At 42.7% G+C, this 23,724-nt stretch overlaps 1 protein-coding gene across 1 annotated transcript in view; it reads right to left on the minus strand.

Moving 5' to 3' along the window:
- Positions 1-385: 385 nt before the first annotated feature.
- NECTIN2 (nectin cell adhesion molecule 2) overlaps positions 386-23,724 on the minus strand; it is a 91,561-nt gene continuing 68,222 nt past the window's right edge. The window contains exons 6-9 of the mRNA XM_040434233.1: positions 23,225-23,369; positions 15,442-15,502; positions 2,403-2,471; positions 386-1,038 (exon numbers count right to left, since the gene is read on the minus strand). Of these exons, the coding sequence (XP_040290167.1) occupies positions 874-1,038; positions 2,403-2,471; positions 15,442-15,502; positions 23,225-23,369 (440 nt within the window). The 3' untranslated portion in view covers positions 386-873. The remainder of the gene's footprint in view (positions 1,039-2,402; positions 2,472-15,441; positions 15,503-23,224; positions 23,370-23,724) is intronic.

Here is a 23,724-nt window from a genome sequence, read left to right on the forward strand (position 1 = left end):
TCCCAGTCTGCCTCTGCCAGCGAGAAATACTTTCTGGAGTTCGAACTTGGAGAGGACCCCAGTCCTAAAATAGGTGGGCATCAGACATTCATGGAATATACTTTTGATGTGCCATTCATGGTAATGCTCCATTAAGGTTTATTGCAGCCCTTGGGAATGGTTCAATCTGACAATACGGTCCTTGGACAAGAAAGGTTGGGCATCCCTGATGTATATGAATGCCAATGTACCGTATTTGTATCTGCCAAGGGGTCAATCACACTTGATCTTTTTTTGTATCTATTCCTCGTCAGAATACAGGGATGAGGATTTATTTTTTTACTTTCATGAAGATGTTTTAGCAGAACTGATTGATGCATCATCCAGTGACAAATGGACATTATTCACAGTATTATAAAAAGATTTAGTGATTTATTAAAAATAGTCCACAAAAATTAAACAGATTTCACAGACCTCAGATATTTCATCACAATATTAGTAAAAGAATTCATCATTAACCCATATAAATTTACATACATACAACCACTCACACCTTGGTCTAGTCTTCATGCTTACCATCCCTTTGTGCTTAACACTGTGTCGCAGTGTTTTATACGATGACTGTGCACATTGCCCCGTCCACGTAACAATCCCCACATACTGTATATCACTGTGCACAGTGTCTATGTACTCCACGTGGGGCCTGCTCAGTCTTGTCGGTAGAACATGGCATCATACAATGCTTTGCTCCATATAAACATGTAGTTCTGGCATGCAATGCTTATTATACAGCAGTGTGCTGTTCGTCCAGACATAGAGCCTATAAAAAGGCAGGCTCAGCAACTTGTTGAAGCATGACCTAGGTCTTTTCACCCTTAGAGAAGGGAATATTCCTCAAACGTACACAGCCGGGGACATCACAAAGCCATGGTCTTCACTCGGAGATTCACTTTCATGAGGGTTAAATTCATTGTAGATTGGGTTCTCTTGTTCCAAGTAATCGTCCTCTAATGCTAAATGGAGCTGAGGCTTTGGTGGCTTCCTGAGTTTGGGGGGAGTCTGAAAAGAGACAAATGGGCTGAGTGTTGAGGCTTATAAAAATCCATCTATAATATCCATTTCCCACACCACTTCACTTTATTTTAGTCTCTTAATGCCAATTCACACGACCGCATGGTCACGGTGTTGCTGACTGCAAAACACAGGTGCCGGTTGTGTGAACTCCGCATTGCGTGTGCGGACTCATTGACTTGAATGGGTCCACGATCAGCAAAATACAGCAAAAGATGGGAAATGTCCTATCTTTTGTGGTGTGGAAGCACGGACCCGAAAGCCCATGGAGGGGCTTCCAATCCGTGCCTCCACACTGCAAAAGATAGGACATGTCCTATCTTTTGCCGTATCTTGCGGATTGCGGACCCATTCAAGTCAAAGGGTCCACATCATCCGCAATGTGGAGTTCACATGGCTGGTGCCTGTGTTTTGAGATCTGCAACACAGGGACAGTGACCATATGGTCATGTGAATGGGCCCTTATAAAGCACTGACATGTTCCACAGCGCTTTACAGACATTATCATTGCTTCCATCCCCAAAGGAGCTCACAATCTAAGTTCTCCATCAGTATGCCTTTGGAGTGTGGGACGAAACTGGAGAACCTACAAATTCCATGCTGTCTTCCAATTTAGCTATCTTATCAAGCAATTCATCTATGCATCTTCCCAACTAACCATGCATTCATCTACCTACCCATTAATTCGCCCACCCATCCATACATCTACTAATGTATCCATCAACCCATGCATGTTTCTAACCCATTCATCCATCTACCCACCCATTTATCCATCCATCCACCTACCTATCCATCCACCTACCTAAGTACCTGTGCGACCATTGATCCCATTCATCTATGGAACTCATCCAATCACCCATCAAAATTGTGTATACACAGCGAGCATGTGTAGTATATATCTACATTTGCTTTTTTGCAGTTTGCACCAAGGGATATTATAAGCAAAGTTTACTAAACAGCTTTGCATACATAGGGCCTACAACATGGGGGTACTTCAGAAGGAAGCTAAGACGACCGACATGGGTGAAATCATAGACTACTGGCTCATTCACAAGGCCATGACCATTTTTACGCTCTGCAAATTGCTAAACGGTAAGTCCTGCCTTTATAGAATGGTCCTATCCTTGTCTGTAAAATGGACAAGAATAGCAAATGTTCTATCTTTTTTGCGGGGCCGCGGAATGGACATATGGATACTGACAACACACGGTGTGCTGTCCGCATCATTTGCTGCCCCACTGAAGTGAATGGGTCCGCATCCGACCCGCAAAAAATGAAGATTGAATGGACCAAAAATACGTTTGTGTGCATCAGCACTAAATGAGAAGTTGATATAGACTGGGATTTATTACCATTTCCTCATGATATGTAATTTCAAGTTGGTCTGGTGGGTTCTTCAGTAGAGCCTCTTGTCCAGAAGGCTAAAAAAAAAGACAGTATTACAATTTTAAGATCTTTGAAAATCAACAATGTGGGAAGACAGACCAGAGAAGCACATACAAATTGTCCTCCTAGCACCACTGTTTTTACAATCAGGGCCATTAGATGATGTTGAGGGCTGCTTTAAAAACAGCATTGAATCTTTGCAACAAGTGAAAATTGGACCTTCTTTTTAGTAAGGATATCCAAAATTGACAAGCCCTGTCAATATGACCTATTAACCCATTCATTTCAACATCAAGGGTGTAATTCTGAATTTCCCCCGTGGCGGCCTGCTGAGCAATCCAATTTTCTACCAGGTTCTCCAGATTACAGCTGATAGCTGCAGGGTTCCAGCAGCAGGACAACCTGATCATCTTACTACTGTGTGCATCCTTCTAAGGGTGGTATTACACTACCCAACCTTCATTCCGTCTTACAGGGGCTTAACAAAACAAAATGAGAACCCTTTGTAAACCCAGTGTGTGTAGCCCAGTATCATCCAACTGGGAGCATTACACACTGTATAGATGACAATGGGGGTTCTAATGCTGGCCAAGCAGTATACTTTGTACTAACGTACAATCACCAAATTCTCCTCAGCAGTTTTGCCAGGAACCAAACTGAGGCAAATGTAGAAGATATCCAGCAGCCTACATGTATTGACTGTTTGAGGTATTAGTTATGTATGTGAATTAAACTTTGAATTTAATTTACTATAATCACTATAGCACATAGGCACCGCTGAATGCCATCACCTTATGGATCAACAATTGGACAGACGAGAGTTTGCAAGAACCTTTGTTCCTGACCACTGTACACAGGGCAGCAATCAGCGAAACAGTCATCCGCGAACACTCATTTGTTAGCGGCTGATCGCGGTAATGATCGTTTGTACAGTTTACATCAGTGTGAGCACTGATCGACTTTGATCGTCAATCAGTGTTTATTATGTCCCAACACAGGGCAGTCTAAAAGGACTTGAGATAGCTTTGTCTCCCGACATCCCCCCCCCCCCGCCCCCCAAACCTGTGCATGCTTGGCTGAGTGCAGTAAATGGGGAGAGGGGGTGAAGGGTACTGCCGGACACCTCTGGCAGCTGCCTATTTCCTGAGAACAAAAGGATCGTGTAGAAATCCAACATGCCTTATCCTCATCTTCCCTCACATGTGTATCACCACCATACACATGTGTATCACCACCATACACATTAGAGGCCCACCCCCCTTCCCAAAATTGGCATGTTTGGCCGATACACATCTATAGTATCGGGTTTTTTCAGAAGCAATTCTATAACATCTTTGAAGCCATAAGGGCCTTCTGCTTGCATGTCTACACAGCGAATCTATAATATAACAGATTTGGACTTTGTACCAGCTTGAAAAAATAAAAAAAATTCCAACGCACCAAATTCTTCTGCACTGATATCACTAGAGAAACCAGAATCCTCCCAGTAACACCTTCCATGTCATCACTGGTATAAACACCAACACATACACAGTTTAAAAAATAATAATCTGTGTCGCCAGGGTCTTATTTTTTTTGCTGGAGAAGCTGTAGTTTTTATTAGTGCCACTATAGAATAGATCTGTTTGTTCACTTTTTATTCTACTTTATGAAAGGCGTAATGAACAAAAAACAGCAACTCTGGACTTTTTTTTTTACAGCATTTACTATGTAACAATTTACATGTTTTCACTGGTACCATTTTACAGTACATGTGATTTTTTTGGTAGAGGGATGAACAAAATCAGCAATTCTGTACTTTTTATACCGTTTTTTGTGTGGTATAATTGACAGGCTTAGTTTATTATTCTGCAGGTTGATATGATTATGGAGATACCAGAGTTAGATCATTTTCTTATGTTTGACCACTTGTAATACAAAAAAAAAAAACTACTTTTTTGTGTTGCCATTATATATATATATATATATATATATATATATATATATATATATATATATATATACATACATACACATACATATACACACACACACACATACATACATATACACACAGTTGCAAGAAAAAGTATGTGAACCCTTTGGAATGATATGGATTCCTGCACAAATTGGTCATAAAATGTGATCTGATCTTCATCTAAGTCACAACAATAGACAATCACAGTCTGCTTAAACGAATAACACAGAATTAAATGTTATCATGTTTTTATTGAACACACCATGTAAACATTCACAGTGCAGGTGGAAAAAGTATGTGAACCCTTGGATTTAATAACTGGTTGAACCTCCTTTGGCAGCAATAACTTCAACCAAACGTTTCCTGTAGTTGCAGATGAGACGTGCACAACGGTCAGGAGTAATTCTTGATCATTCCTCTTTACAGAACTGTTTCAGTTCAGCAATATTCTTGGGATGTCTGGTGTGAATCGCTTTCTTGAAGTCATGCCACAGCATCTCAATCGGGTTGAGGTCAGGACTCTGACTGGGCCACTCCAGAAGGTGTATTTTCTTCTGTTTAAGCCATTCTGTTGTTGATTTAATTCTATGCTTTGTGTCGTTGTCCTGGTGCAACACCCATCTTCTGTTGAGCTTCAGCTGGTGGACAGATGGTCTTAAGTTCTCCTGCAAAATGTCTTGATAAACTTGGGAATTCATTTTTCCTTCGATGATAGCAATCCGTCCAGGCCCGGACGCAGCAAAGCAGCCCCAAACCATGATGCCCCCACCACCATACTTCACAGTTGGGATGAGGTTTTGATGTTTGTGTGCTGTGCCTCTTTTTCTCCACACAGTGTTGTGTGTTTCTTCCAAACAACTCAACTTTGGTTTCATCTGTCCACAGAATATTTTGCCAGTACTGCTGTAGAACATCCAGGTGCTCTTGTGCAAACTGTAGATGTGCAGCAATGTTTTTTTTGGACAGCAGTGGCTTCCTCTGTGGTATCCTCTCATGAAATCCATTCTTGTTGAGTGTTTTACAAATCGTAGCTTCGCTAACAGTAAGTCTTTAGCTGACACTCTAGGATTCTTCTTCACCTCATTGAGCAGTCTGCACTGTGCTCTTGCAGTTATCTTTACAGGACGGCCACTCCTAGGGAGAATAGCAGCAGTGCTAAACTTTCTCCATTTATAGACAATTTGTCTTACCGTGGACTGATGAACAGCAAGGCTTTTGGAGATACTTTTATAACCCTTTCCAGCTTTATACAACAATTCTTAATCGTAGGTTTTCTGAGAGCTCTTTTGTGCGAGGCATCATTCACATCAGGCAATGCTTCTTGTGAAAAGCAAACCCAGAACTGGTGTGTGTTTTTTATAGGGCAGGGCAGCTGTAAACAACACCTCCAATCTCATCTCATTGATTGGACTCCAGTTGGCTGACACCTCACTCCAATTAGCTCTTGGAGATGTCATTAACCTAGGGATTCACATACTTTTTCCACCTGCACTGTGAATGTTTACATGGTGTGTTCAATAAAAACATGGTAACATTTAATTCTTTGTGTATTATTTGTTTAAGCAGACTGATTGTCTATTGTTGTGACTTAGATGAAGATGAGATCACATTTTATGACCAATTTGTGCAGAAATCCATATCATGCCAAAGGGTTCACATACTTTTTCTTGCAACTGACTCATTTGAGAATTCTAACTTCTGTAGACTAGTTAGCCCAGCCTAAAATGATCACTAATAAGTTATTTCTGGATTAACTCCAACAAGTAATAGTCACTAGTAAGTGATCAGCTCTTAGGTCCGCTTTGCAAGGGGTTGCCCTTTGCTGAACCTTTTAGACTGGGTATCATGACAGGACCCGGGTCCAGCAGATGTTTCATTCCTCTGGTGGCCACCCAAGGTAAATCTATGCCTAAAGCAGTTGCCAGTGGTTTAGTTAACCACTTCCCGACCCCCCAATGACTATAAACGTCCTAGGCGGTTGGGTTCATCTCTGATCTGAAATTTTGGGCCTAAAGCACCATTTTCTTGTAAAAAAAATAAAAAATAATCTAATTTGCATTTCATTTTTACAGCCAAGTATTATAAATTCTATGAAACGCCTGTTGGTTCAAGTGCTTGCTACACCCCTTAAAAATTCTTTGGATGGTGTAGTTTAAGAAATATGGTCATTTTTGGGGGGTTTTCACTGTGGGGTTACCTTAGGGTCTCTTCAAATGCAACATAGCGCCCTAAGACCATTCCTGCAAAATCTGCCCTCCATAAACCATATGGTGCTCTTTGCCTTCTGAGACCGGTCGTGTGCCCATACAGCGGTATATGACCACGTATGGGGTGTTTCTGCAAACTGCAGAATCAGGGTAATACATATTGAGGTTTGTTGTTAACCCTTGATGTGTTACAGAAAAAAATTATTCAAATGGAAATCTGCAAAAAAAGTTAAATTTTGAAATTTCACATCTATTTTGCTTTAATTCCTGTGGAATACTTAAAGGGTTAACAACATTTCTACAACCAGTTTTGAATAGATTGAGGGGTGTAGTTTCTAAAACGGGGTCATTTATGGGTGGTTTCTATTATGAGAGCTCCTTAGTGACTTCAGAAGTAACTGGTCCTTAAAAAAGTTGATTTTGGAAATTTTCTTAAAAATGTTAAAATTGCTTCTAAAATTCTAAATCTTCTAACGTCCTAAAAGAAAATAATAATAATAATATTACCAAAATGATGCCAACAAAGTAGACATATGGTGAATGTTAATGAATGAGTATTTTATGAGGTATCACTATCTGTCTTAAAAGCAGATAGATTCAAATTTAGAAAACAGTGAATTTTTTAAAATTTCCGCTAACTTTTAAAACATTTTTTTTTTTTAAATAAAAGGTTAAACATGTTGACTCAAATTTACCATTAACATGATGTACAATGTGTCACAACAAAAACAATCCCAAAATGGCCTGGATAAGTAAAAGAGTTCCAAAGTTATTACCACATAAAGTGACACATGTCAGATTTGCAAAGTTATTCCTGGTAAGGAAGGGGGCAAATGGCCCTGTCTAGAAGTGGTTAATCTAGATGCTTATAGATTGTAAGCTCTTGCGAGCAGGGCCCTGACTCCAAGTGTTTCAGTTGCATATTAGGCAGTTGGTTGTGTTTCGTACATGAACCCTATGAATTTGTAAAGCGCTGCGGAATATGGTGGCGCTATATAAATACATTTTATTATTATTATGCCACCTAGGATTGGGGTGGCAATTCTGTAATTCAATAATTTCAATGCAGGAGCAAAGCACGTTTTGCAAGGTTACCTCTAGGTACTGATCACGTGGTGAGAGTCTCATACGAACGGTTGCATTTTAGAAGTAAAATGTAATGTTCAGTACGGCAGTCAGCTTTCACTGTAACTGACCAATTATCTACAGGCGTTACTTCAGTCCATGGGAACAGACAAAATTTCCTATATTTCACTCTAGCACGGATGATCTACGCTCCGAGAGAGACAAAATGATCATTTAGGACTGGAAATGTGTTTAGATTGCTTGACTTCAAATATTGGTATCTCAGAAACTGGTTGATATCTGTACGAGTAACACTGATGTATACTGGGCCCATCAGAGGGAATGATTAAAGGGGTTTTCCGTTTGTATCAACATCCTTCAAAATAATCAATTATGAAGGTAGCTGTAATTTTGTAATGTACTGTATTTCTTTTAACTTTTATTGCTCCCATCTTCTGGGCTGTGATCACATGACCATGTCCATGCAGCTCTTATTTCCTGTTATGTCCATGGTCATGTCAAATCAGCAACGGGCACAGTGATTGGGGAGTGTCCATGTAACTAGCTGGGTGGGAGGAGCCATCAACTAGCTGGGTGTAAGGGGCGGCGATAGGGGAGTGTATGTAACTAGCTGGGTGGGAGGAGCTATAAACTAGCTAGGTGTTAGGGGCGGCGATAGGGGAGTGTATGTAACTAGCTGGGTGGGAGGAGCCATCAACTAGCTGGGTGTAAGGGGCGGCGATAGGGGAGTGTATGTAACTAGCTGGGTGGGAGGAGCTATCAACTAGCTGGGTGTTAGGGGTGGTGTTGGAGCTCCCTGAAAATCCCCGAAAACCCACAATCTTTATTGGTATAAATTAAAAGGCATAATGCCTTATACAACTATTGAAAGCCTGCACAGTGTGCAATAACTAAACTGTGTCACTATAGATACTGTATCCCCTTACACTGAGACACCAGTCAGCAACTGTATCACTTGGAAAGGCAGATAGATAGGTATGCTTGATATTTAATGTCTGTCATCATAGTTAGACTAACACCAAATGGCCATTAGTGTGGGGGAGGGGGATATAGCACTGTTCTGTGCAACAGGCAATTACTGTAAAAGCAGACTCTTTCTTCCAATCCAATAGATCAGCGTCTTTGTCAGACTCGGCTGCTGCTCTGTGTGGGTAATACAGGAAAGTCCTCTGTTACACACAACTATGTATGTGATTTGTGAATTGTAACAGCAAGGTTACAGGATACCCATGTGTTATGCCAGCATTTGGTAAACCTCCAGGGGGCATGGTCCGTACTCCCTGCGCTGCGGTCCCATTGATAAAGTGTCAACTCCGTACAGCACTGAGAAGTCAGTGGTGTACAGAAAAGTGGATTTTGAGAGCACAGGGAGGGAAAAGTGTATTAAAAATACAAAATACATGAATAAAATATATTACAAAAAGTGTTATTAGGACATACTACTTGTTATTAGGACATGTTAACAAAAATGTATTTCAAAAGTTTATTAACTCGAATAGAATTTGTAAAAAGGAGAAAAAATCTGCAAAAATACAAAATGAACAGCAGGTGGCAAAAGAGAGCAAAGCAAATCACAAAAAATTCTTTACATATATAAATGCCAAAAAAACAAGGTCAGAGCAGGTAGCTCCCCTAAATAACGGAAAACGGGGGGCAGTCACTGAAGATACGGAAAAGGCAGAGTTACTAAATGTTTTTTTTTAGCTCTGTATATACAAAGAAAGAGAAAGGAGCGGATATTGGTGGTGCCAGGGCTGTTAGTACATCCAATACTCAACTGGCTAACCGTAGATATGGTCCAAGCTAAATTAGTCATAAAATAAGGGAGTGGGTGGAGCCTAACCTATGTTAGTCAGGCTCCACCCACTCGCCTAATTTGTGACTAATTTTAATAGGGAGGCGCCGGGGCCTGATAGATGCTGGAGCGCATGTGATGCAGTTGAGTTGAGCACACTGATGGGATCTGACATGAAGTACAGCGACAGTACTGGGCCCCCTTACATGTGAGTGAAGACTGGGGGCAGTGGGGGACATTACCGGGGTCAGTGGAGAATAGTACTGGGGGAAGTGTGGGACACTACCTGCGGAAAAGAGATATCACCAGGGGTAGTGGGGGACATTACTGGGGCAGTGGAAGGGTGGAAAGGCACTATAGGGATATTACTGTGGTTGCCATAGGTACATTAGTGGGGGGGGGGGATATTATTAACAGAGACCAGGGGTGTAACGAACGCAGTCACAGAGGGTGCGACCGGGTACGGCCCTGATCCAAAGTTTGCCCTGGAGCCTATAGAACTCTAATTACGCCACTACATACGTATAATAAGATATGTTATACTTCAGCTAAATAACCAATATAATCATGATCCCCACAGAGGAGTTATGAGACATATGGTCATTAGTTCCTCCAGATATCAAAGTGTGTATTGAATAACGATTGAGGTTCCTTCCTCTGAATCAGTTTCTCCATTTCACCTCCCTGTACTGTTCGGGGGATGAGCTCCATTCCTTGAAATCTCATGCATCCCAATCTCATCTCATGTACGTTCAGAATATGGTTCGCCACGGGAGTACTTCGTTTATTGATTACATCATTGACATGCTCCCATATCCTACACTAGAACTTTCTGAAAGTCTTTACTACATAGCTAAGGGGACAGGTACATGCAAGTATAATACCCCTGTTGTGGAACGATTGATAAAGTGCCATGTGTTGGGATGGTCAAATCCACAAATGAGGCCCCCAACTGTATGAATTCACAGGCTGAACAGTGGCCGCATCTAAAAGTGCCTCTGAGTTTGTGATCCAGCCATGTAGGCACTCTTGAAATGGCAGTAAAATGGCTGTGAAACAAATTATCCTGCAGATTTTTCTCTATTTTAAACATTATCTGAGTGTTATCAGGTAAGAATTCAACATTCTTGTCAGCCCTGAGGACATTCCTAAAGATAGTACGTGTTCTTCTGATCTCTCTATGTTTTACATCATAGGTGCCTATGATGGGAGTTGCATCAGATGCTTCTAACCATTTCTTTGCATTTAGGAAATTGCCTCTCTCCATTTTAAATGCATCCTGGTAAGCCTCCCACAGTCCTAAAGCGATATACCCCTTTTAAAAGGGTAATGGATGACAACTGTCCCGTAAAAAAAAAAAAAATGTTAGTAGCTGTGGTCTTGCAAAACACTGTAGTGCTAAGTTGGCATACGTTGGCGTGGAAGGACTATCCATTGCGGTACCTCAGATCTGGTGGATGAGGGTGCTTCCAAACAAGAAAAAATGTGGATCAAGACATAATGGAGTTTGATTACAAAAAAATTATGGGCTCGGTATTGCTGTCCCCTCATGTTAAAAAAGTAGAGTATGGCTTCACCAGCCCTATCGTGTGGGATAGAGGAGTACAGGGCCTCAAAATATAGACTAGCTAAAAGGGCTCCTCACTCCAATGTCATCCCCTCCAATTTTTTTAGGACATCCATAGTGTCTGTCACATATGAGGACAGGGACAGAACAAAAGGCCTCAAAAGTTATTCTGACTGCTTTATTGGAGTCGGCAAGATATTTTTCCCCCCTTAAGTGGGAAAATTGGCTTGTACCTCACTTTTTTTTTTTTGCCTTTCTCTGGATCAACTTGCTGGATAACAGGCCGAACTGGATAGACAAATGGTCTTTTCGACCTTATATACTATGTTACTATGTAAAATCTGATCTAGATCAAATTGTTAATGCCTGAAACAATATGAATCCCTTTAAGAAGGGGGTAGCCCTCGTGTATCTTGAGAAGTGCATAAATAGTTGCTATTTGTGGGTGTTTGGGGCATATGAATTTAAATTCATTAACATCAATAACCCCCTTCATTTTTGCTTCTTCTAGGATGCATTTCCATTGCTGCACTCACCAGTCCATAACGTATATTTTATTTCATCCTTAGTGAGGTGGATACAAGCAAAGCTCCAGCTATGTGGCTATTTTTATAAGGATGAAATAAAAGAAATATATTGCTGCGGAATATTTCTGTTCTGCTTTGCTATTATTTCTTTTCTATTTTACCACTGAGCACCCTGGAGACAGTGAAATCTGGATTGTTTGGGCGATACAAACTAAGTGCCGGTGTACATCTAATGATCTAGTGCTATTGCGTTTCAATTGCAAAATGTAGCTGAAGGATTTACATGCAACTTCTGATTTTTATTTTTTTTGCAGTTTTTAATCAAACAAAATGTATACCAATAAAGATTGTAAGTTTTAGCTATACCCATTTTTCCCCCTAGGAGAATTGCTATATATATGGGTAAGCCCATTATATACCGTATTCCTTGTCCATGAATTTGTAATCCTAGAAAACATCCATAACTCCACCCCCCCCCCCCCACCCATTTCCAACTATATAAAGACATGTGCATGGCCTCTGGTTTTCTAGCTGTGGTGAGCAACGCAGGCTCCCAACAGCTTTCCATAATCAGCGACGTACATCGTATAATGGCAGTGCCTGGTATTGCAGCTCAGCCCCATTGACTTGAATGGGGCAGAGCTGCAACTCGGCCATGTGACCGATGTACAGTGATGTCACTGGCCTAGGAAGAAGCTTCTCAAGGCCCTTTCTAACAGCTGATTGGCAGGGGTCCCAGGTTTCATATCTCTGCAAAGCTGATACTGATGACCTATCCTCAGGATAAGTCATCTTTATATTTTCCAGTCTATGGTAAGAAAGGGTCCCAGGAGAAGAAAGTGATGATGCTTACTGAAGCATTTGACTGCACCGCTAAATACTGTCACCATACATATTCCTCTTGCTGTGTCCGCTAAGTTAACGGGGTAGGCTGCAGTACCAGACACAGCTACAAGCATATGAACATCACTGGGTCGGGTACTGCAGTGAACAAGGATGAGGCATGGTTGCCCATTCATTCTGCTGATCTTTTGGGGCTCTGAGTATAGGCCATCAATGTAAAATCTTGGAAAATCTCTTCAGTTATGGACACAATTTCATCTTCCCAGTACTTCTCTCCCCCCCAATGTCTTCTGCTGGACCTTGTGGTTTTACCATTGTTTGAGAACCTAGGCCCATGTCTGGTCCTCTGTTGCCATCTAGAATCTGGGTATTATTGTTGGACTGAGGCTTCATATGTTATGCATAAAAAGAAGAAAAATCCTCAATCTGCATTGTGGTTTTTGTTAACGGCAACCATGATGCAGTGCCTAAACGAGATTACGAATATACCCTGGCAGACCCCATTGTCGCCATGACAGTAGATAACAGGAGTATCGTCTGCCAGGCTCCATAGATATTCTACTGGTGGTGGACCCTTTCTGTATATCTTGCTCTGGTCTAAACCAGTTTACCCACTATAAGGCCACATGAACACAACCGTATTTTTGTTTCACATCCAATCTACATTTTTTGCTGATCAGATAAGGACCCATTTATTTCAGTGTGCTGTCCATATCTGTATGTCTGTGCTGTACTAGTCCAGCAAAAAAATAAGATAAAATAGAATGTCCTATTCTTGTCCATTTTGCAGCCAAGGATGGGAAAACGAAAATGGCGGCATGCACACAGCCAGTGTCTGTTTTGCCGACCGTAAAACACATACTGTCGCGTGCATGAGAACTTAATGTCCAAAAACTTCCAGCACGGTTGTTGGCCATGATACGCACACTTCACTCGTTTCCTAAGGGAGGAACAATAGAAGACTTCACGGTTTATGTTCTACAATAACATCTCAAGGTTGTTCTCCAGCTTTAGTGCCAATGTGTGTGAAGGAATTTTTGACTTTTGGTACTATGCACTGGGTTATGGAGCCTTTGTTATGTTTGCTTAAAACAAATCCTCTCTTTCTTTCTGGTGGGTTCATATTTTAAGGTGAAATTCAATAAAAACAGCTTGTGCAAGTCTACTGCTTTTTACAGGGGGATGAAAGCTAGTTTCACACAAGCGCTAGGGCATTGCCAGAAGCTTCAACGCCTCCATCTGGTCCCATTAACCGGCAGAGATCCGGCTGCAACCCAGCAAATAGGCAACTATGCAGAGAATCGGCCAGAAGAAAGCCACCTACCGCTACTGTGAAATTAGTCTAAAGGTGCATTTACACCTTGCAATGAGCAGCAGATGGTTGGGAAGGAAGCGTTCCTTCCCGACAGTCGTTGCTCGCTCAGTGGAGGTAAAGCGCGCTGCATTTACATGCAGTGATCACCTCCCCAGTATAAGGACAAGGGATGGCTATTGCAATCGCTCAACCTCCTATAGTTGCACTGTTCCCTCCCTATAATGTTCATAGACCGATCTAAAGCAAGCTACACACTTAAAGGGGTATTCCATTTTTTTTATTTTATTTTTTTTAACTTTAGAGAGAGGCTATTGTGTGGATATAATAAACGTTTGCCAGCAAAACTTTGCATATATTTATATTAGAACATTCTATAACTGCCTATTCTCAAAACAAATTAATGTAATCATTAAAACCAAAATACCTCAAGATAGCTGTTAACGTGTACACTCACTCAACCGTCAGCTGCTTCCCCACATCTGAGCATGCAATGGGGAGAGGAGAATAAGCCACTGCCAGACAACTCTGTTGGCTTATCTCTCTCATGGGTACAAAGGAGCAGCCATGTGGAAATCTAACATATGTCCCCCCCAACACCTGCCAACAAGTCTGTTGAGTCTGGCAAGTCTGCCAACGAGTCTGGACACCCCCCACACACATTAATTGTATAAACTCTGCCAGAATCGGTGGGATCGTCCAACTTTTACCTAATGTGTATGGCTAACTTCACACAGTATCATACCTCCCAACCGTCCCGGATCTGGTGGGACAGTCCCGGATTACAGGAGCTGTCCCAGTACAGGGGGCTATGTCCTGCTTTCTGGCAGCTGTGTCTGCTTCCATAGGAAGCAGAGACAGTTGCCTGTATTATGATGAAGCAGAAAGCCGGCGTTGGCTCCCTGCTTCATCATTGCTTCCCCCTGCTGACTCTCCACACCTCTGGTCTATGCAGGGGGCGGGGCTGTCCAGCAGTCAGCCTCGGCTCCACCTCCTCCACAGAGCAGCCGATGTCCTGCTGCTGCTAGGAAGAAGGCAAGTATGTGGTGTTTTTGTTTTTTTTACTTTCTGTGAGGGGCACAATGTGGGCATATTACTGGGGGCACAGCTGTGCATAATTATGTGAAGACACAATGTAGGCATTAATACTGTGCGGCGGCATGAAGGGAGAATAATTACTACGTGGGGGCATTAAGGGGACTGGGTAGGATTAGGTGTAGTTATGTTTTGGGTGGAGTTGGAGGCGTGGCCTAGCTGCGGCACCCAACAATGTGTCCCTCTTTGTTCGTTTACAAAGTTGGGAGGTGTGCAGTATATGGACAGGGGTTGTCCCTTTCAGTGAGTTTACCATCTTAATGATGACAGATTCTCTCTGATGTAACTACATATATACACACACACACAAATATACAATTTCCCAATTAGGTCCTTGGCCTGCAAAGTTAAACAGCAAAAGAAGGGGAAAAAAAACACAAGGGGGGGGGGAATAATTATTTGATATTCATATAACGTGTAGTTATCTCCATTAGGAAAGCACACGTTATACAGGAGGACACAGATGTCATTCTAGGAGGAGACTCCCACTGCACCATATGGGATGAGGGATTAATAGAAGAGAGGATTATTTTCAAACAGCAAGTACCTTGATTGTTTTTTGTTAATGTGTATTGTAAAGCAGAATAAATATATATATATATTTATTTATTTTTACCTGTTCTGTCTGCAGCTTTAAAGATGGTGGAGGTGGTTTATATGCAGGTGGGCCATCCAACCTGATAGAAAAGAAAACACGGATTAATGACGTATATAAGACGTAACCACTATACACAGAGATAAGACAGGATAGGAGCAAGGGAGAAATATTGCTAAATAAATACTATATGCATGATTTGCTGAACTGGACAGGGAGGAATGTAAGGTTACTAAAGGGAATCTGGTCACCAGCGACCTCCCTATCCAACTGTTTGCATAGACACATAGCTGTCATTCTGATTAAAACACGTTTTTTCTTTTGTTGAGGCTGTGTTCCCAAGTTATGATATTTGCATATTAAGAAAAAGTTACACTTTTGGTGCAATGAGGGCACCCATTCTCCACTACTTTCTGTGGCCAGCCCCTAACTCATTGCTTTGTTCGACAGGAACAGGCAGTGGCAAAGTAGCCAGGGAGGCACTGGCCACAGAAAGGAGTGGAGCTTGACACCTTCATTGCACCAAAGGCCTAATTTGCACATTAAGAAAAATTTCAACTCGGAACGAAGCCTTGGATCAACTAAAGAAAAACAGATGAAGTTTTACTCAGATGAACCACAGCTATATGTCGATGCAAACAGTTGGATAGGGAGGTCACTGATGACAGATCCTCCAAGGATAATACCACTGGCGTAACTATAGGGGTCGCAGCAAGTACTATACTTTTAAGGACTACTAGTGAGCGCTTCCATAATGGAAGCGATTACTAGTCTGCAGGAGGCGGGGGAGTGAAGCGCTGTGAGCGCTGTACAGTACTTACCCCTCCTCCTGCTCACTCTTCTCAGGTCCCGTGCTGCTGTGTTCTGGCTGCCTGCAGCGTCAGGACGTACAGAGTGCAATCTGACGCTGCAGGAGGTCAGGTGACTACAGTGCGGGCCCTGGGAAGAGAAGACAGCCAGGACAGGGAGAGTGGAGGCAGGAGAGGTAAGTTACTTTATTATTTTACTGTCTGATCTGAGGTCTGATATGGATGTCTAATGGGGGGTATGGAGTAGGGCTGCAGTAAACAATCATTTCAGTAATCGAGTATTCTATCGATAATTTATTACGATTAATCAAGTAATCTAATAAGAAAAAAATGAATTAATAGACCGTTTTCCTTTATAAAAAAAAACTCATCAGATCCCCTGCCTTCAGTCCAACACCCTTTGTTCCCCGCTGTGCGATCATCCCAAATGCATCAGCTCCACTATCCCCCAGTGCCTTCAGCTGTCCCCCACCCCAGTGCCATCTGCTCCATTCCCCCAGTGTCTTCAGCTGTCCCCCACCCCAGTGCCATCTGCTCCGTTCCCCCAGTGCCTTCAGCTGCACTACAACAGTGCCATTAGCCCCTCCATGGCATCCATTGCCATGTCCCCCAGTGCCATCAGATCAGCCCCTCCATGTCCCCCAGTGCCATCAGATCAGCAGTTCCAGTCATGGTGTGAGCAGCACCTACAGTGCACATTGATTGGGAAGTCTCATTGTCCATTCGCCATGTATGCCATTCGCCATGCATGCCATCCATTGCCGGCTGTCCCCCTTCAGTGCCATGTCCCCAGCACCAGTGAAATAAAATACCTTTCCTGTAGGGGCGCCGCTCCACAGGTCCTTCCTCTTCTTCTCCGTGCGCTGCACTGGATCCTGACATCACACAGAGTCGGGTCATAGAGCGCGCTTACGTGCACTATGACCTGACGATGTGTCAGGATCCAGTGCAGCGCGGTACGGGCTGGCGGGTGACAACGGAGAGGTAAGTAATAGCAAGCGCATCACTCCCACTCCGTGGTCACATGACAAACAAATCCTCGATGCAAAAAATTTGCATTGATTTTTTTGTGTCAAATTACTCGATTCAATCGACTAATCGTTTCAGCCCTAGTCTGGAGAAGTCTAATAGGGGGTCTGGAGAAGTCTGACTGGGGGGTCTGGAGATCTAATAGGGTCTGATTGGGGGTTTGGAGATCTAAAAAGGAAGGTGGGATTTGTTTGTACTAGCGCACAATATAAAGAGGTGTTTTTGTACTGACGCACTATCTGTGTGGTACCATTATTTTCAGGGGGACTGTTTCTGCAGGAAAGTATTGGGGTGAACATTGGACACAGTATTGGGGGTGGCAGGATGGGGTGTTGAGAAGGTGGGAAGATGATGGAAAAGTAAGAAAATAAGATGTCTGTTTGTTAAACTCTGCAGAGATGAGGTGCAGCTGAAAGAAGTCACAATGGCGGTCTGGTCTAACAGGAGAAGAAGAGGAAAGAATATGTACATCAGAGAGGAGACGCCACTGGATGTAAGAGGTAAATATGTGGCGCTGTATGACCCTGTATGTTCTGTAGCGCTGTATGTAATATTTTCCAAGTATGTCTTTAAAGGGGTTGTCAGCTTTTTTTTTGTATGAGCGCTGCCTTCTCTGCTCTGTTTACCTGCTCATCACTGCAAATGCTACGGCGAGCAGGTGAACAGAACAGAGAAAGCAGCTCTTATATGAGCGCTGCCCTCTCTTCAAACAGTTGATCGTTGGGGGTGCAGGAGGACCCCGGCCAATCTGACATTGATGTAAAAAGAGGACAACCCCTTTAACAGTAGGATTGGAGGAAAGGGGTTAGGTTGAGAATTTGGCATGGGGGGGCATTTCATTATTTGCCTCGGGCAGCGGAAAAGCTAGGTGCACCAGCGCTGAGTGAAGGGAGGGCCCAAGCTGAACTCTTGCACCAGGGTCCATGAGCCTTTAGCTACGCCCCTGGATAGTACATTATATAGTCCTGCAAATATAAGGAAGGGATGAATTTAAGAAAAGTTGGCGAGGGGGTGGAGGTTGAAGTATAACACATGAATCCTGTGGCATCTGCTGTACATGGCGAATGGACAATGAGACTTCCCAATCATTGTGCACTGTAGGTGCTGCTCACACCATGACGAACTGGGTGTCCACAAGGAGAAGAATTATTTTTTGTAAGGCTATACACTCGACATCTCACGCCACCAACCGCAACTCTACGGCTACTTTCACACTCGCGTTTTGGGCGGATCAGTCATGGATCTGCAAAAACAGATCAGTTACAATAATACAACCACATGCATCCATCATGAACGGATCAGTTTGTGTTGTCTGTAACATAGCCAAGACGGCTAGTCATGAACTCCATTGAAAGTCGATGGGGGGCGGATCCGTTTTCTATTGTGCCAGATTGCGTCAGAGAAAACAAATCCTTCCCCATTGACTTACATTGTGTGTCAGAACGGATCCGTTTGGCTCAGTTTCGTCAAGTGGACAGCAAAACGCTGCAGGCAGCGTTTTGGTGTCCGCCTCCAGAGCGGAATGGTGACTGAACAGAGGCAAACTCATGCATTTGAGTGGATCCTTTTCCATTCAGAATGCATTAGGGCAAAACTGATCAGTTTTGGACCGCTTGTGAGAGCGCATGACTGATTTCACAATCGGAAAGCCAAAACGCTAGTGTGAAAGTAGCCTACCCCTGAACTGACACAGAACAACAACTCCAAAACAATGCTTTCTACAGATGAGTCTTTGGTTTGTTGGATAACCTGGGTCATATTCCAAAGCTCGACTATAGGTGGCACTAGAGAAAACCTGTTTGACAGTTTTTTTCAAGGATCTTATTAATGTAGTCTGCTGCATTATCTTTACCTTAAAGAGGACCCGTTACCACAAAATGTAATGCAATGTGCAGGCAGCATGTTATAGAGCAGGAGGAACTGAGCAGATCCATGTACAGTATAGTTTTGTGGGAAAAGATTTTGTAAAACTTGTAGTTTATAATAATTATAAAGCTCTCCTCTTTCTGACTTCATTGTTAATGGGGAAGGTGTCATCAGTGATTGATAGCATTCCCCAGGGCCGCACCGCCAATTAGGCCAGGTGAGGCGATCGCACTGGTAACAAATGGGGGTGGCAGGGCAGCTGGAGATGAGCGCTTTCATTGTGGAAGTGATCATCTCTATATTCATCTGTATCGCTGTACTCAGGACAGCGATACAGATCGATGTGCTGCGGGGCAGGGGAGAGGCGGGTCTCTTCCCCGTTCTTCTGATAGGCTACAGGCACTGTCATCGGCGTACATCGGCCAGAAGAGGCCTGCATCGAGTCGCTGAAAGATGCATGGAGGTAAGTATTTGTGTTTTTTTAATTTTTTTATATGGCACACAATACAGGAGAGGAGCGCTATGGGGGCATCTGGGGGCACTTCTTACTGGCACATTATTGGGGGGCACTATGGAGGCATCTACTGAGGGCACAAAGAAGGGGTATTTTATATGGGGGCACTGGAGTAAGGGGAGAGGAAAAATATGGGGGCATCTAGGGGCACTTCTTACTGGCACATTATTATTACGGGGCTTCTACTGAGGGCACAAAAAAAAGGTATTTTTATATGGGAGGCTCTGTAGGGGCATTTTCTACTGGGACACATTATGGGGGTACTATGGGGAAAGAGAAGCACTATGGGGGCATCTACCGAGGGCACTAAAAGGGGTATTATATACTGGCAAATTATGGGGGACACAGAGGGCCTCTACTGGGGTACTATATAGGGGCATTTTATACTGGTATATTATCGGGGACACTATAAGGAAGGGGGGAGAGCAGCACTATGGAGACATTTACTGGGGTGCTATATAGAAGCATTTTATACTGGCACATTATGGGGACACTATATAGGAGTATTTTATACTGGCCCACTATGGGAAAGGGGCAACAGGCTTGCTATGGGGGCATTATATAGTTTTTTTTTTATACTGGCACACATTATGGAGGCACTATGGGGACATTAGCTCAACTTGGGCCATTAAAAGAGGTATTTTTTGCACTGGTTCTCATCTTAAGGGGCATTTTTCTACTGTCACATTATAAGGAGAATTACGATTACTGGGGGGGGGGGCATTTTGGTGGGCTTTATTACTACTGGGGGACTATAGGGAACATTTTTACTAATATGGGCACTATGGGAGCATTATTACTTCTGGGCTACAGTTGGGACATGTTGGGGGCACTATTACTACCAAGTGCGCTCTATTGGTGGGACTTTTGGGAGTACCATTACTGTGGGGGGCACCGTGGCACAGTATCAGCTTAGCACAATTATTTTTGGGGGACTTTATGTTTACACTATTAGTGTCAGGGACACTATTTGTTGGGCGCAGTTATTTTAGGACACTGCGTGCCAATAATTATTGAAGGGCACTATTTGCATAGTACTAGTATTATGAGGGGGTTTATCTGTTTCTGTAGTATAATATTGGGAGCACAGTATTAGAGGTGGCAGGATGATTTGTCCAGTAGATGGGAGGATAATGGAAAAGTAGGAAACTAAGATGTTTCGAGAGATGGCTGAAAATGGTGATCTGGTCTGAATGGAGAAGATGAGGAATGAGAACATCTACATCAGTTGGATGGAAGAGGTATGGGGTGCTGTATTACCCTCCATGTTTTGTAGTGATCTATGTAATGTTAGGAAGGAAGGGGTTAGGTTGAGAATTTCGTATGGGGGGGGGGGCGCTGTTTCAATTTTCACCTCAGGCAGCAGAAAGGCTTGGGGTACCCCTAGCATTCCCTGTATGTGTGACTACAGAGATAGCGGTCAGTCACTGATAAATGTACACGGGGGAGGTGTTAGTAGTGATTGATAGTATTCTTTGTGTAAGTATGTATACACAGATAGCTGTCAGTCACTGATAGCTGTACATGGGGGAGGTATTATGAGTGATTTACAGCATTCTCTGTGTAAGTGTGTATACAAAGAAGTCAGTCACTGATAGTTGTACATGGGAGAGAATTTATCAGCGATTGGCAGCATTCTCTGTGTAAGTGTGTATACAGAGATAGCAGTCAGTCACTGATAGCTGTACACGGGGGTGGCCTTAAAGGCTATGTACACATTTGGGGGCAATTTTTTTATGATTGCATTTTACTCATTTTGGGCTTAAAATCATTTTTTTAAATTAGTCTCTGCCTAGCTGTGAGAATTGTACTTTCACGTTGTCCCTGTCATCTAATAACCCTCATCTCTAAATTACTAATGGCTCAAAAACACTTATTTAAACCACATTCTTATTAGTAAGATAAGAATTGATCTATAATAAGCGTTTATAAAGGTCACAGATCAGGAGCCTGATGGAACACAATAAAAATACAGAGAATGCTACTAGAGAATCACAAGGCTGTACAGAGAAAGGGGTTCAAAAGACCAACTGAAAAACTGATTTTTAGCTCACAATGAGTACAATGCAATAATAAAAAAGAATTGTCCCAAAAAGAGGTCCATAGCCTTTAAGTTCAGAAAAAGCAGAGATATAAATGTATAAAACTACAAGTTTTACTGAATCTTTTCCCACCAAACTATATATCAATCAATCTACTCAGCATCTCCTGTTGCATAACATGCAGCCTGCAGACTGCATTACATTTTGTGGTGACAGGTCCTGCATGTTCCATTTCTTTTCTATTTGAGTTCATCTGAAGCAAGAAAACGTCTTCACTTCACTTAAAAAATGGATTCCAAACATTTAGGAATGTTTAGTACATAAGTACACATAATCAGAATATAATAAACTAAGACTTAGTTCCCAACATGAGTATACAAGTTAATGTCTATGGTGAATATCTTACCAGAGACAACTTTAGAGAATAGAATAGAGAATAGAATATCAGTGGATGGGGGATTTCAGGAACCTGCATTTCTATAATTTGTGCCAAGTTTATCAAATGTTGAGTGTTGTCTGATAAACTTGGTGCATCTTTAAAGGGGTTATCCCATCTTAGACAATGGGGGCATATCGCTAGGATATGCCCCCATTGTCTGATAGGTGCAGGTCCCACCTCCGGGACCCGCACCTACAAGGAGAACGAAGCCGGGGAGAGTTGCGGTTGGAGGACCCCGGGTTTCCCGGGGTCCATCCACCACCAGGCGCAGCTCCCGCCTCTCCTATTGAAGTGAATGGGATCGCACCGTGCATGCGCGGCTACCGCTCCCATTCATTTCTATGGGGCCAACGGCTGGCTCTGCTATTTTTGGCGACTCCATAGAAATGAATGGAGGGCGGCTGCGCATGCGCAGTGCGCCCTCCTCAACTTTCTCCGCTCCGTTCTCCTTGTAGGTGCGGGTCCCAGAGGTGGGACCCGCACCTATCAGACAATGCGGGCATATCCTAGCGATATGCCCCCATTGTCTAAGATGGGATAACCCCTTTAAGTCTAGCGTTTTTGTTTTGAGATATTACATCTTATGGATAAGATGGACATTTTACGGTTAATCATGACCAGTGTATAATCTTTGCCTAAAATAACAGGCAATTAAACTGGGGTAACAATGTGGTATTGTAAACTCCAGGGGCTAACACTCCAAGGACTCCCACGATGACTTAAAGCTGCATAATGTCAATTTGGGAGACCCTGGACCAACCTCTACATCTGAGTGTACCAAATCTTTTACCACTGATAGCATTACCAGTGAGCTGGATCTAGTATGTACCAATCCTGAGATTCTCTGCTCAATCTGGTGAGTAACTACTCTCCTCAGGAGGGATGGCTAATATCAAATGAACTAACCTAGGAACCGGTCAATGAAATTTCTATAGGGTATTTAGGGCCTTTACAAAACTGCATGATACTCAAGCAAAACATGTATGTGGTGGGAATTACAGAATTGGAGAAATACAAGTAGAACCTCACATCTTATCTCACAGTGCTGAAGAACAAAAAAAAAAACAAAAAAACATGATATCCACTGATTATGATTTGCACTTACTCTTCCTCATCTTTGGCAGTCTGATTCCTTTGTTGTTGTCGACATATCATTATCACTGTGGCTGCTACTGCTATACCAACTATACCAGCTATGATTCCCCCAATGATGCCACCTGTGGTACCGGCTCCAGATGTGTTTGGTTTCTCTGTGTCAAAGATGAGAGATTGGTGATGGTAAGTTTGATGACATACTCTACCCCAAACATCTAATGTTGCAAGATGGCTAGACTGCAGGACATTTGTGTTCAAGAGCCCTTAAGGAAATTATGGGTCACCAATTGCATAATGAGTCACATACAGACAAATGCCATGTGGAAGGGTGTATGTTGCTGAAGGGAAATCAAATGTTCTCCCAGCATCTAAATGGGAACCTAACCTTAGTAGAATATGCACATTTATTTATCACTAGCAATTAACTATAAAAGCATTATCCTTTCTTCACATTTACATTTGAAATAACTGCTGACTGATATCATCCAACACTTCACCATAAAAATATGA

The sequence above is a fragment of the Bufo bufo genome, chromosome 1 (assembly GCF_905171765.1).
Source record: "Bufo bufo chromosome 1, aBufBuf1.1, whole genome shotgun sequence".
NCBI classification, from domain to species: Eukaryota; Metazoa; Chordata; class Amphibia; order Anura; family Bufonidae; genus Bufo; species Bufo bufo.